This window comes from Jatropha curcas, chromosome 7 (assembly GCF_041381405.1).
Source record: "Jatropha curcas cultivar XTBG-Jc1 chromosome 7, XTBG_Jcur_1.0, whole genome shotgun sequence".
Classification (NCBI taxonomy): Eukaryota; Viridiplantae; Streptophyta; class Magnoliopsida; order Malpighiales; family Euphorbiaceae; genus Jatropha; species Jatropha curcas.
Genome location: NC_143157.1, coordinates 9689059 through 9704120, shown reverse-complemented (window position 1 = coordinate 9704120; position 15062 = coordinate 9689059). Strand labels below are relative to the sequence as shown.

Here is a 15062-nt window from a genome sequence, read left to right as displayed (position 1 = left end):
ATATTTTTGGAGAGTTTTTGGATTGAATGCATAATATTTCTAGTGTGGTATATTAAGAAATAAATGAAGAATTATTTTAGTGGAGTTAATTTAATTAATTGGTGGAGTTAAATAAGAAGTAGAAGAGAATTATTTGAGGAATATTTAGAGCCATTGGACGAGATTACTTAGGACTTGATCTTAGCCACACATTTTGCATGATTTTAGGAAGTCAAATTTGACTTTGGCACTTAAAAGTAAACACCACAACACTTATTTCTTTCTTCTCTTCTCCTTATCCACGCCATCTCCATCTTCTTCCTCTTTCTTTCATTTCTTCATTTTCTTACCTCCAAATTTACCACCAAACTACCTAATTAAATCATAGATTAGTACTTAATTCTTAAGAATTAAGAAGTAGAAGTTGAGTTTGGTGATTAAAACCAAAGAGAAGTGAAGTTACCATTGAAGCAAGTAAGTTGTGGTTTTTGAGTTTTGTGAATTGTTAAGTAGAATTCATGGTTTAGACATGTTATTGATGCATTAAATCATGCTCCAACTATTTTTTTTGTTAAGTTTTGCTTGTAATGTTGATTTTTCATGCTTTGAAGAGGTTGGAGAACCATCCTCAAAGGGGAAAGAGAAAGCCAAGGAGTAAGGCTTTCCAAGTTTTTTCAAGCTTGTTAATAAGGTTAGTGCAATCATAATTTCACTTGTTTAAGTTGTTTTTACATGGTTAGGGTTTTGAATATATTTTGGGAACTTTGTATGTTTTGTTGAAATTGCTGAATTTTAATGTGAGATGTGTTCTGCCGAGGGATTGGAACTCATTTTCGACCCCTTTATGCTTCCCCTCTGTTTCTTACTTCTTCATGAAAGTTGTAGCTCTATTTCTCAGCTTTCCAAAACATATTCTTATGTCCAATTTCAATACTTGTAGCTCAACTTATGAGTGAAATACCAAAACTAGTTCTGTTATGGTGTCTTCCCTGTATATCCGAAATGATTGTCCATTTTGACCACTCATATGGCAAAATAACGTTTTATGTTCTTCATAAAAGTTATAGATTTACTTCTTATCTTTCCAACCCATCCTCTTGTGTCCAAATTGGAGATACATAGCTCAACTTATGGCTGAAACACCCAAACTGACTCTGTTGTGTCCGGCCACATGCATTACTAAATTGAGTGCCCATTTTGACCACTATAATGATAAGATTAGGTTCTGAGTTCTTCATAAAAGTTGTTTCCCTGTGTCTTGAGAATTCTCTCGTTTTGGATTGGTTTCATTTGATGTTTGGTGAAGTAGGAATTCAAGAAACATTGGACTTGGTTCTGCTGAATCAGGTCTGATCTATTGGTCTGTGTTCTGAGCTTTTGTTTGCTATCTTACTCTGTGATCTGGGCTGTGGTCCCTTCTGAACATTTGTAGCATTTTGTCTTAGCTTTCTAATGAATCTGATTTCATGCAATTTGGAGACCCATAACTCAATTTATGTGTTAAAAACCCAGCAGAGGTCAAGTTTATGGAAATGCTGAAAAGTTCTTGATTTATGTACTTTTCTACTATATTAAGTATATATACATTTATAGTGTTTTGAGTAAAACTTTTGAACTGATGAGTACTAAATGAAGAGGTTTTGAGTTATAATTATTGCTTTTGTGAAAGAATGTTTTTGATTTGGGCTCTACTATGCATGATTGAAACGTGGTATGATGAGATGGATTTTCTTATTGTGAAGCTATGATCATATGCTAGGGTTATCAGCCCTTATAAATAGGCGGACGCGCTTATTGTGTGATGGGGTGGTGCTTTCATAGGCCACGGTGGTGCTTTCATAGGCCACGATTGTGTGATGGGGGTGGTGCTTTCATAGGCCACGGTGGTGCTTTCATAGGCCACGAGTATGTGATGGGGGTGGCGCTAATATAGGCCACGATCAAATCTGCTTATGTTCATTCTGCATGAGTATGAGCCTTAACGAAAAATGAAATTTTATTGTTGCTATAAAAGAATGAAGACATATTTGTATTTATAATCTTCTCATTGCTTTCAAAGTATTTGAATTAAATGAATGCGATTTCGGTATTTATATAGTTGAGTAATTTAAGTTTTGCCTTGGCTTTTATTGTTAATTTAATTGTTGGTTATTTAGCACCACTGAGTCTTCCACTCAGCGCGTTGATTTTTATCACGCGCAAGTTAGGAGCTGAGGGTGTTCTTAAAGACCAGAGGACAAGCATCAGAGTAGAGATCACATTTTGGGTACGATATTTTGTAAATGGTGATTTTTGGCATGTATATAAAGATTGTATTATGGAGGTTGTATATCATAAGTTTATAATGTATTAAGAGTTATGATTATTGAAGGAAATAACATCTTATTATATTTTGGTGTATGATGATTATATATTCCTTGAAAAGAATGTGTTTAGACTATGATGCGTATGTTGATGGATATTTAGAAGTGCTTGTGGTATGTTATGTTGAATTGGAGTTTTGGGGTTTGGAGAAAATTGGAAGTGTGTATATTTTCTTTGTGTGGCAAGTTAATTTTTAGGGGAAACTCTTGCGAAATTTTCGTAGGAATTTCCTTAAATATTATTTTCGTTAACAAAAGAAAAAAAAAAAAACCAAACAAAATGTTAATTACTTGCCTCCTTATGAAAATTTAACCACTTCTAATTTGTGATCTAGCTTTAATAAGTGACATAAGACGGTGCTCCGGCACCGATTGTGGCATCCGCCGTCTGGTTCTCCGGGATTGGCCGGTGGGTGTTACATAGAGATACAAAGTATCCTTCAATCGAAAAAGACACTACGATTCGAAAATCACTTCCGAGGAATCATCATCTATAGATAACCAATTTGAAATTAATGCTTCTTAACTTCAAGATGGTTTCATGAAGTGGGAAACTGTAAAGGCCCGAATCATCTTTCCCTCCCAACTTTTTCATTTTGTTTTTTTTTCAATTGTGTAAAGGTCGTTTAGGTTTTAGGTGCGACTAACAGGGAAAAATGGCTCTTTTTGGATGGATGGGCAACTTTATTTAATGGATTTAAAATACAAGCAACATTTAATGTATTTCTAGAAATACAAGGGTAAGCTAATTAATTTTATCAATAATCAAGGATGAAATCATAATTTTTTCAAAATGTTTTGGTTTACCTACTACATGAATTAATTTTAACAGGATATATATATTATCGTCTTTCTGTTACTTTTATTTGAATTAAAATATTATTTGAAGAATAACAATTGTTAATATTCAAGTGTGATGCTCTTTAATGTAGGGGTCTTTAAGCTGGCATAATTGCTTATTTTCCTTAAGCAACAATTTTATAATTTCACTGTACCCATATAGCGTTCATCTGACACACTTAAATTCAATCAAAGAAAAGTAACCGAGAAATATGATTAAATTTTAAATTTTCATGTTGAAACTTTTGCAGTAGTGAGAAATGGTCTTCCTCTACGACTTCGTTCCGTAACACCCAACCATTAATTTCTTGCTTTCATGCTAATGATTATATAGTTAATCAGTTGGGTTGCAAAGACATTGGATTTGTCTAAGTTAGCTTCTACTTCATAGAAGTTGTAATCAAAGATGTTAGGAATGCTAGTTGGTTATGTTGATTGAGGCCAAAACGTTCAATTCATATTGTGTTTGAAATTAATTTGAAATTCTGTTTAAATAATACTCTTATATTTAGGGGTGAGCATTCGGTTAACCAAACTGAATTAATTTGATTTTAGTTTATCCGAATATATTTTTAAAGTATCTATATCTGAAATCGTTTAGGTTTAGTTTATATTTGATTATTTCAAATCAAGTTGTCTATTTTGGGCTTAAAATAAATTAAGTTAATTATATATGGTAACCAAACTAAAAATAAAAAATCATATGGTTTTATATATCCAAACTGATAATAACCGAATTTCTAAAATAACTATATTCAACCGAATTGAATAGATTTGTTTTAATTTTGGGCTAGAAATCGAGAATTAGTCGCGATGCCCAAAAGGAAGTGTAGTGAAGTCCAAAACAGGAATGTTCATTGGTACAATCTCATGTCAGGTCAAGCACATATAAATGGTTTACTTTTGCCATGTCAGCTATCTCACTAAAATAAGTTTTCCAGAATGACAAATCATTATAGATCACTTCATTGTAAATTTGAATAAATTTATGCGCTCAATTGCAAATATTTTGTGGCCAGACACGACAATAAAAATGAATAAAAAGTATAGAGACTGAAATTTTCATTATTCATTAATTAATTGAATTGTTTAATATCATATAAAAAGCAAACACGTTAGGACAAAAAACAAAAACCAGATGCAATATTGCATGTGACCACTACCATGATTAGAATTTCATATCAATTATCAAATTAAAATTATGAACCCAAACAAAATTCATATAAAAAATGTAAAAACTCATATAAATTGCTAAACAAACGTATCTCAACCAAAATCAACTAATAAATTTTCTACAGGTATCGTTAAGCAAAGGGCTAGAAGTGAATGACATTTGCTCTCACATTAACATTATTAGCTATGGGAATATCGTTTCCATTTCGTATATTAATAAAAAGACAATCAATTAGAACCCATATCTTGTAAAATTTCCGATACTAGTTTGATGACATTATTAAATTTGCTCATTACTTTAATGAAAATATTTACTATTTCTATATATATATATATATATATATATATATATATATATATATATATATATATAAGCAGAGCAATTTGTATTATATGGAAACCAACGCCTCTGAACCTGCCATGTATGAAAAGAATAACAATTATTTAGCACGGTTGTAAGAAGATAAGGTATGATAACAGCAATTGTAAAAAGATAAGTTGTTTTATATTTTTAGATAATATCTTTATTATGATAATATCTATTAGTTATATATCATCAAAATAATGCATTAAATTAAATTAAAATTCAATTAAAATACAAATAACCCAAGTCATAAAATAAGAAATACTTAATTTCTTATTTTAATGATTACCTTGGTATATGGAGTAGTCTTATATACCAGGAACTAAATTGCACGGACACGGGACACGAGATATGAAATTTACGTGATATATGATAATAAATAAATAATCATTTATAATAAATAAAAAACATAAAATAAAAAATATTTAATGTTTTATTTTAATATAATTAGTTTAAATTAAACTTGTATTAAAATATATATAATCCAAACTGTAAAATAAAAAAATATTTAATTTCTAATTTTAATGATTATCTTAACGTATGAGATAATTTTATATACTAGAAGCCAGAAGCTAGGTTGCATAGACATGAGACACAAAATACGGGAATATACGGGATATAATAACAAATAAACAATCATTTATAATAAAAAATAGATATAAAATAAAAAAATACTTAATTTTTTATTTCAATATAATTAGTTAAATTCTCAAAATTATTATCACTATTGAAAAATCTACATCTATCTATATGATATATAAAAGCAAAGTAGCTTACTTTATATAGAAGCCAAGTGTAAGTAGCACAGTTTGCTATTTGACATTATTTTGGATTATAGAATGACAGATGTTAGAATTCACACAATTTACCACAGTTGTAAGAATTGTAAAAAATCATTTGTTTTATATTTTCAGATAATCTCTTTATCATGATAATATCTATACAAAAGATTATTTCTAGCGTTGAATATATTAATATAAATTTTTTTTTTCTCTTCAAAAAAAATAAATTTATTTCTTCTTAAAAAACAATTAATAAGTAATCTACACATTTAAGAGAGTGAAAATAAATAATACATTACTATTAAATACACGATATATAAGCAATTTAAAAAATATAAATTGGAATGTAGGATTTTTAAAAAATTAAAACATCCACATGCTTAGAACACACTACACTAAATAAGTAATATATTAATATTTCAAACAAATAAACAACAATTTATAATAAATTATAAATATAAAATAAAAAAACTTATTTTCTTATTCCAATAACACAAAAAATATTTAAAAACATTTCATTTTTATTGGTAGTGAACAAAAAAATCTTGGTTGATTAACTTGGTGTATAAAGTAGTCTCATACACTAAGAGTTAAGTTGTACGAAAACAGGACATGACATACGGAACGTATGAGATATGATAATTTTTAAAAAATATAGGGCATTCATTCGCTTAAAACACACTAAACTAAACAAGTAGTACATTAATCTTTCAAATAAATAAACAATCATTTATAATAAACATAAAATAAGAAAACACTACATTTCTTATTTCAATGATGACACAATTGCAAATTAAAAAAAAAAAAAACACTTCATTTTTATTAGTAATAAAAAAAATCTTAGTTGAATAGCTTGGTGTATGGAGTAGTCTCATATTTCAGGAGCCAGGTTGCACAAACACAGGACACGAGATATAAGAACGTACGAGATACAATAATTTTTAAAAAAGGTAGGATATTCACACACTTAGGACACAATATACTAAATAAATAATATATTAGTATTTTCAAATAAATAAACAATTATTTATAATAAATTATAAACACAAAATAAATAAAAAATTGATTTCTTATTTCAATGACACAAAAACAAATTAAAAAAACACTTCATTTTTTGTTGGTAATAAAAAAGTCTTGGTTGATTAGCTTGGTGTATAGAGTAGTTTCATTACCAGGAGCTATGTTGCATAGAAACAGGATACGATAATTTTTAAAAAAGTTAGGACATTCACACGCTTAGGACATAGTACACTAAATAAGTAATACATTAATATTTCAAATAAACAATTAATTATTTATAATAAATCATAAATGTAAAATATAAAATACTTAATTTCTTATTTCAATGACACAAAAACAAATTAAAAAAAAAAACACTTCATTTTTATTGGTAATAAAAAAACTTGGTTAATTAGTCTAGTGTAAGGAGTAATCTCATATATCAGGAACTAGATTGCACGGACATGGGACATGAGATACGAGAACATACAGATATGATAATTTTTAAAAAGTTGAACATCAATATGCTTAGGACACACTACACTAAATAAGTAATACATTAATATTTTAAATAAATAAACAATCATTTATAATAAATCATAAGCATAAAATAAAAAATACTTAATTTCTTATTTCAATATAATTAGTTAAATTCTCAAAATTATTATCAATATTGAAAAATATATTAATAGTGTGTTTGTTTTTTTTTTTTTATGTAGGTCATACTATGCATGACTTTAATTTGCTATTGCATACCTTATGAAAATTTTCGCATGATACTTAAGAAGACATATTTTAGGATTGCAACTTTTCAGCATATATCAATAAGATACAATTTATCATTTTATTATATAATTTTACTATTTTTGAATAATTTTATAAATACTATTTTATTTTTTAATATTACCCTGTGCATTGTGCGGATCATAAGGAAAAAAAAAAAGCAATTATATTTTCAGCTAATATCATATAGGAGGAAAAAAAAACTATATTAATATTAATAAGCAAAAATTTTTTTTGTTTTGGAAATAGAAAGGAATATAAGGGAAAAGAATTCCCATAATTTTCTCTTCAAAATAAAAGAAAAATAAAAATTTATACAAATAAATTTGTAGAGAAAAATTAATTTTATTTTTCTTTTATATCAAAAAAATAAGTAACAAAAGTTTTTCCAAAAAAAAAAAATTAGTCCCTTCTTATTTTTTCTGTTTATTCATTAATAAAAAAAGATACAAAAATAAATTAAAAAAAAAAACTTCATCATGTGATACAGGAACGTACCGATTCGACAATTTTTAAAGAAGCAGGAGATCCACACGTTTAGGACACACTACACTAAGTAAGTATAATATATTAACATTTCAAATAAATAAACAATCATTTATAATAAATCATAAACATAAAATAAAAAAAATACTTAATTTCTTATTTCAATATAATTAGTTCAATTCTCAAAATCATTATCACTATTGATAAATACATTAATAGTGTGTATGCATTTTTTCATGTAGGTCATACTAGGGGTGTCAAAATGGGTCACGAAAAGCGAACACAATTCACCTAACACGCAAAATAAATGGAATAGGATTGAGGTTAAACAAGTTCGTGTTATAAACAAGTGATCCATTTATAACACGAATATAACCGTGTTGTGTCACGGGTTGACACGCAGGTTAGGCGAGTGACCCGTTTATTTAAGAGTAAAAAAGTAATTTTAGTATTAGATATAAATACTCCAACTAAAACTTATTTAAATTTTATTGTTGTATTACTTTTTAATTTTAATTATGAATTTTGAAAAATTTATACACTTTACATGTGAAATGTTATTTTTAAATATGATTGGAGTTAAATATATTAAAAGATAAAAATACTATAAACAGGTTAAGTGGGTCGTATATAGGTCAATACATCCACTTAATCTATTTATGATATTAAGTGAGTTACACGAGTTGTATATGGATCAACACGATTCACTTAACTGTTTATGACATTTAACGGCTTAAACATGTTGTGTTCGTGTTAACCATCTAATTTTTGTGTTGTGTTTGTGTTCAACTTATAAAAAATTATTTCATACTTGAATATTATTTCGCGCATCGCGCGAGATCTAACACTAGTTATTAATTTAAAGCAAAAAATAAAATTTTCCATAAAATTTTAATACAAGTCTATCCTAATTCATATTCACGATAAAATTCTCATTTTGAATTATTTTTCATATTTTCACAGACATCTGATCATCTGTTTGGTTTTTTTTACTGTTCAAATACATTTAAATAATTCAATTATAATTATAATTTATTTGATCGATTAGGCGATTTGGATGTTTTCCACCTTCAAATTGAATGGCCAAAATGAACCCTCGTTCTAAAAGTTAACTCTATTAAATACAACTGGATTTTAGGTGGATCGTTGGACATCATAAATTGATTACTAGCAACTTTGTTTCTTGTACGTGTGCATGTATAATGACAAGTGATGCCAAAATAAAATTACCAAAAACTTCTTTTTTCTTTTTGAAATTAAATTACTAAAAACTTAGTAGTAGACTAATAATTAATTCATCATTATTAGTTCATTTTAGAAGCTACCAAGTGACAACTAGCAAAGACTAATCTGTACAAATTGCATTATTAATCTTGCATGTGGGAGAACAATTCTCATTAGTCAACCTTCTTCATCACCAAACCCATTCATCTTCTCTTCTCTTTTTACTCTTCTCCTCTTCCTTCTTTCTTAAGGCTTTTTCTGTGTATAGTCAATCCATGGCTTCCAAGAAACATTTTACAGTAACTCCATGGACTAAGTACTCCAAAACTCATTCCACTACATTTATTACTGGTTCTCACTTTAGATACTTTCTCCTTCTTCTAATCTCTTTCTCTGTTTGGTTTCTTTCACTTTCTTGTTTTAGCTTTTCTTCTACTTATACCAAACACCTTCCTCCCCCTAATGCTGCTAAAACTAGCTGCTCGAACGTATCTCTCTATGTATATCAACTACCAGAAGAGTTCAACTTGGGTTTCCTCCGCGACTGCACCCATTTGAATATTTACACTAACATGTGTCCGCACGTCGCCAATCACGGCCTTGGTCAACTGCTCTCTACCCCCACCAAAGGCGGATCCTTGGTACATTTTTCCTTTTATTTCTTTATATATTAATTTCATTAATTTTAATTTTTTTTACTTATTAAATTTTTTTAACTGCAGAAAAATAAATTTCTAGATTCACCGCTCACCGCCACAAATTGGTTTGCCAGCCACCAGTTTCTTGCCGAGATGATCTTCCACGCCCGCTTAGAAAATCACGCATGTCGTACCATGGACCCCAATACTGCTAATCTCTTCTACGTGCCTTTCTATGGCGGTCTCCACGTGTCCAGCAAGTTTCGTGAATTTAATCATACGATACGCGATGAATTAGCCGTTCGATTAATAGAGGACATTCAAATTCAGCCTTGGTGGCAGAGGCATCATGGGAAGGATCATTTTTTAGTCTTGGGGAGAACCGCATGGGATTTCATGAGATCTGATGGTGTGCCAGACTTTGGAGCCAACTGCCTCCTAAATTTGCCACCTGTAAAAAATATGTCGGTGTTAACTGTAGAAAGACAACCGTGGCAAGGAACCAACCAATACGGCATACCGTATCCTTCTTATTTCCATCCCTCCAGTGCCGTTCAGATGCTGACGTGGCAGCGAAAGATGAGGCTGTCAAAGCGGGAGTACCTTTTCTCTTTCATAGGTGGCCCACGAAAAGGCGTGGAGAAAGCAGCTATCAGGGACGAGTTAATAAGGCAATGCGAAGAGTCAACTCAGTGCAAGCTCATGAAATGCGGGAATGATGGTACAAGTAAATGCCATGAACCGATTGAGGTGCTTAGAGCGATGAGTCAGTCCGAGTTTTGCTTGCAAGCGCCAGGAGACTCGTTCACTAGAAGATCCACGTTTGACTCAATGTTGGCAGGTTGCATACCGGTATTTTTCTCGCCGCACACGGCGTACACACAGTATAGCTGGTATTTGCCGGCGGATGGGAATGAGTATTCGGTTTATATTGAAGGGAGCGAGATTGAGAAGAGAAAGATAGAAGAAGAGCTTGTGAAGATTTCAAAGAAAAAAGTGGAGAAAATGCGAAGGAGAATAATAGAATTGATACCAAGCCTTACATATGCCCACCCCAATGCTACTGATGTTGGATTTGAAGATGCCATTGATGTTGCAGTTGCAGCACTGGCCAAACTTGCACGCGCCAAGATAGGTGTGTAGTCTAAGTGCATCTCATGGAGATATATTTAAGTATTAATCATATTCGAATTGTTATAGAGATTAATACTATTATAACTCCATATTATTTTTTTAATTTTTTGAAGAAACATAATAATCATATTCTAATTATTAAAGTAGCTTTTTTCTTTCGAGTGAACAATTTATACATAATTACTTTCTTCTACTCATTATTTATTTATTTATTTTTTACTAGGTAAAAGAAACTCTAAAATAATATATAATATAATATAAGTGTGAATAAGGGAAAAAAATATGGGATGGGAAAAAACACCTTTATTAATTTGTATTATTTTCAAAATTATAAAATCATTTCAACGCGAACCAAGCTTAAAAAAACTTTAATTCAAATTAATAAATATCAAATTTTTGTCTTACAAGTTGACTTACTAAGCAACAGTTTTGCTTACTAAGCGACAAAACCTTTATTGAATGGAAAAACTAAGTTAATTTATCGGCCCTAAACTAAATTTGTATTTAACAAATATATTATCTCCTCTTCCTTTCAAAGGAAAAAAAGGAAAATATTTTGGTAAATTCATCATTTTTTTCTCAAACCTTTTAGGGGTATTTTGGTGAAAATCCTAATTTCTCTCCCTTTAAAATAATAAGACGTTAGCTGCGGTGTAAACGATCTCAATCCCCCTGAGAAAGAGAACATGAATTCAATTTTCGGATATTTTACAGTCCGAAAGGAATTATATTTCTTGATTATAAAAAAAATATTAAATAAAGTTTGGTATATAAATTTTAACAATATGGAAAATTTTGGTGAATTTTTTATCCATCCTATTCTATTCCCTCACATAGATCTAAATTCCATTTTAAAGTTACAACATTTTAAAAATGTAACCGACAATAGGTTCCTTGTGGAAAGTAATTGTCTTATGGCTATCAGTGCGATACGTAATACTGATATTAACACTGATATTGATTTATCTTGTGCTTAAATTTAACTAATGATTATAGATTGCTCCTTTCACGGATTGCCCTTACATAAATTAGTTTAATTTAACGAATGAGACTGTCCGTATGTTAGCACAATCCTTTATTTCTATGACCGATTCAGTGAAGATATTATCCCACTATTATTTTTTTCTTTTGGTTTTTTTTCAATATTCGATGTCCGAAGCTAACTGACTTGATTAATCTGAATTCGCGTTAAGTAGGCCAATAAAAGAGGAAAAACGTTCCCTTCCGAGTGTTTAAAGAAACTCCATACTCAGTGTTCAAATACTGTCCCTCCATCTTTAATTAATGATGTTTTTCAAATTGGCTTGAATAATATATAAGCATTTGATTTTTCCAAAAAAAAAAAGAAGTTACAATATTTTAAATTACATGCGTAGTGGTTGAGACTAGACTAATACTCCATTTTTAAGTTCCAATATTTTAAATAATTCCCATTGAGGCCCATCCCATGCACACCAACTCTAAATTGCGTCAGAAGTTATGCACCAACAAAGATCAACCAAATTACATTCTTTTCGCGTGATTAGGACACGGAAACGGCTGCATGTGCTGAGGAAATCTCATTAATTATAACCTGTCTCTATACTTATCATCTTTCCTGATTTTTTTTTTTCTTTTGAGATATCCTTACCAAAATTAAATCCATGTTGTTCTTTTTTTTCCTTTTTCTGGAGCATGAAATTATCATGCAAACCAAACAAACACTTCTCCATTTCCTTTTTCTGTGTCATCCATGGCTTCCAAGAAACATCTTATTGCATCTCCATGGGCCAAAACAAAAGAAACTCATTCCAACACATTTACTACTAATTCTTACTTAAGTTACTTTCTCCTTCTTTTAATCCTTTTCTCTGTTTGGTTTCTTTTACTTTCTTGTTTTAGCTTTTCCTTTTCTTATACTAAACACCTTCCTGTCCGCACTGCTACAAATATAAACTGCCCAGAAAACGTATCACTATATTTGTATCAACTGCCACTAGAATTCAACTTGGGTCTTCTCCGCGACTGCTCCCATCTGAATATTCACACTAACATGTGTCCGCACGTAGCCAATCAGGGCCTCGGTCAACCGCTCTCTACCACCAGCAGGGGAAGCTCCGCGGTAATTTAAGTTTAGAATATTGAGATTGAGGTAGTAAAAATAAAATTTTAAATTTCAGGAAATAAATATGTATATTTTTTAAAATATAAAAAAAATCGAAATTTTAAAAGCCTAAAAGCAATGACTTCAAACTAGGATTAATTTAATCTGTATATATATATATATATATATATATATATATATATATTTATGTAATTTTTTAATTTAGTTTATTACTTACATAATTTTTTATATATACATTTTAAACTGCAGATAAAAAAATTTCTGAATTTACCTCTGACCGGCGCCAATTGGTTCGCCACGAACCAATTTGTTGCCGAGATGATCTTTCATGCCCGCTTAGAAAACCACCCATGTCGTACCATGGACCCCGCTACTGCTAATCTCTTCTACGTGCCTTTCTATGGAGGTCTCCACATGTCCAGCATGTCTCGCGAATCCAATCTTACTGTACGCGATGAGTTAGCCGTTCGATTAATAGAGTACATTAAAAATCATCTTTGGTGGCAGAGGCATCACGGTAGGGATCATTTTTTAGTCCTGGGGAGAACCGCGTGGGATTTCATGAGATCCGATAGTGGGCCAGACATTGGAGCCAGCTGCCTCCTAAATTTGCCACTTGTCAAAAACATGACCGTGTTAACTCTAGAGAGACAGCCATGGCGAGGGACCAACCAATATGGCATACCGTATCCTTCTTATTTCCATCCGTCCAGTGTCGTTCAGATGCTGATGTGGCAGCAAAAGATGAGGCTATCCAAGCGAATCCACCTTTTCTCTTTTATTGGCGGTGCACGGAAGGGAGTGGAGAAAGCAGCGATCCGAGACCAGTTAATAAGGCAATGCGACGAGTCAACCCAGTGCAAGCTATTGAAATGCGGGAATGATGGTACAAGTAAATGCCATGAACCGAGTGAGGTGCTTAGAGTAATGAGTCAGTCCGAGTTTTGCTTGCAAGCGCCGGGAGACTCGTTCACTAGACGATCCACGTTTGACTCGCTGTTGGCGGGTTGCATACCGGTGTTTTTCTCCCCGCACTCAGCATACACCCAGTATAGGTGGTATTTGCCGGCGAATGGGAATGAGTATTCGGTTTATATTGAAGGGAGTGAAATTGAGAAGAGAAAGATAGAAGAAGAGCTTTTGAAGATTTCAAAGGAGAAAGTGGAGAGAATGCGAAGGAGAATAATAGAGTTAATGCCAAGTCTTACATATGCCCACCCCAATGCTACTGATGTTGGATTCGAAGATGCCATTGATGTTGCAGTTGCAGCACTTGCCAAACTTGTACGCGTCAAGATAGGAGCTGTAGACTAATTGCATCTACTGATTAATACTCTTATATCTCCATATTATTTTAAAAAAAATTTTTTTTAAAGCAATAGAACTCGTATTCTAATTATTAAGAGTAATTCTTTCCTTTCGATAAAACAATTTAAGTACAAGAGTAGAGTTTTTTTATGTATAATTACTTCCATTAATTGAAATTACTTTCTATTTAATTTTTATTATTAGATAAGAAAATCTATAAAATTCATTTTGATAATCTAAAATAATAGATTTACATTAAAGATTTATATTTACATTAAAAATGATGTGCCTTATTCATGACTTTAAAATCCTTATTTTCAAATACGGATTGTTCATTATTGAATTCTAGATTCTATAATCTCAAATCACAAAATTAACAACATGTTACAAATACATATTATAACTTCAAATTGCAACTTATATGTTTTAAGATATAAGAGATAAAACAACATATAGCAAATGTTGCCATATTGCTTAACGACAACATACACTTCATATGACACCAAAATCCGGTTTCGTAAAACAAAACTTTAAGAGCCACGTTAGGTTTAACACTGAAGTATTAAACCGACATGCTTAATACTTAATAATTTAAAAACATTTCTTTTAGTTTTACAAAAATGATTTAGAAAAATTTTCGGAGAAATCCTATAGAATAACTGCAAGAGTTTCCCTTATATATTCAGTATCACAAAGTCACAGAAAAACATTTAAAACACTTCTATAATTCATCCATAACTCAATATTATTTTCAAAATTATTTACCCAACACAACTCCGCATTCTCAATCTACAATCCAACACATCTCATAAAAATTCAACATAGATAATAAATCAGTTCTTTTTAATTGAAAACATTTAAGATATTCATTACTTGCCATAAAAT

The 15062-nt window shown here is 30.6% G+C and overlaps 2 protein-coding genes and 1 long non-coding RNA gene across 3 annotated transcripts; all 3 read left to right on the top strand.

Annotated features, from left to right (window-relative positions):
* Positions 1-255: 255 nt before the first annotated feature.
* LOC149494678 (uncharacterized) lies at positions 256-2359 on the top strand. The gene is made up of 3 exons (XR_016321837.1): positions 256-453; positions 591-670; positions 2136-2359. It is a non-coding gene; the product is annotated as an uncharacterized LOC149494678 (long non-coding RNA).
* A 6797-nt stretch (positions 2360-9156) lies between these two features.
* Positions 9157-10911, top strand: LOC105646360 (putative xyloglucan galactosyltransferase GT17). Its single transcript, XM_020684222.3, has 2 exons — positions 9157-9634; positions 9716-10911. Exons 1-2 carry the CDS (start codon positions 9269-9271, stop codon positions 10772-10774), a joined length of 1425 nt encoding a protein of 474 aa, XP_020539881.1. The 5' UTR covers positions 9157-9268; the 3' UTR covers positions 10775-10911.
* Positions 10912-12369: 1458 nt separating this feature from the next.
* Positions 12370-14333, top strand: LOC105646359 (putative xyloglucan galactosyltransferase GT17). The gene is made up of 2 exons (XM_020684223.3): positions 12370-12866; positions 13119-14333. Exons 1-2 carry the CDS (start codon positions 12498-12500, stop codon positions 14181-14183), a joined length of 1434 nt encoding a protein of 477 aa, XP_020539882.1. The 5' UTR covers positions 12370-12497; the 3' UTR covers positions 14184-14333.
* Positions 14334-15062: the final 729 nt, after the last annotated feature.

Coding starts and splice junctions, on each gene's coding strand:
- LOC105646360 (XM_020684222.3), top strand. CDS start 9,269: ATGGCTTCCAAGAAACATTTTACAGTAACTCCATGGACTAAGTACTCC. Junction 9,635..9,715: donor CCACCAAAGGCGGATCCTTG/GTACATTTTTCC, acceptor TTTTAACTGCAG/AAAAATAAATTTCTAGATTC.
- LOC105646359 (XM_020684223.3), top strand. CDS start 12,498: ATGGCTTCCAAGAAACATCTTATTGCATCTCCATGGGCCAAAACAAAA. Junction 12,867..13,118: donor CCAGCAGGGGAAGCTCCGCG/GTAATTTAAGTT, acceptor TTTAAACTGCAG/ATAAAAAAATTTCTGAATTT.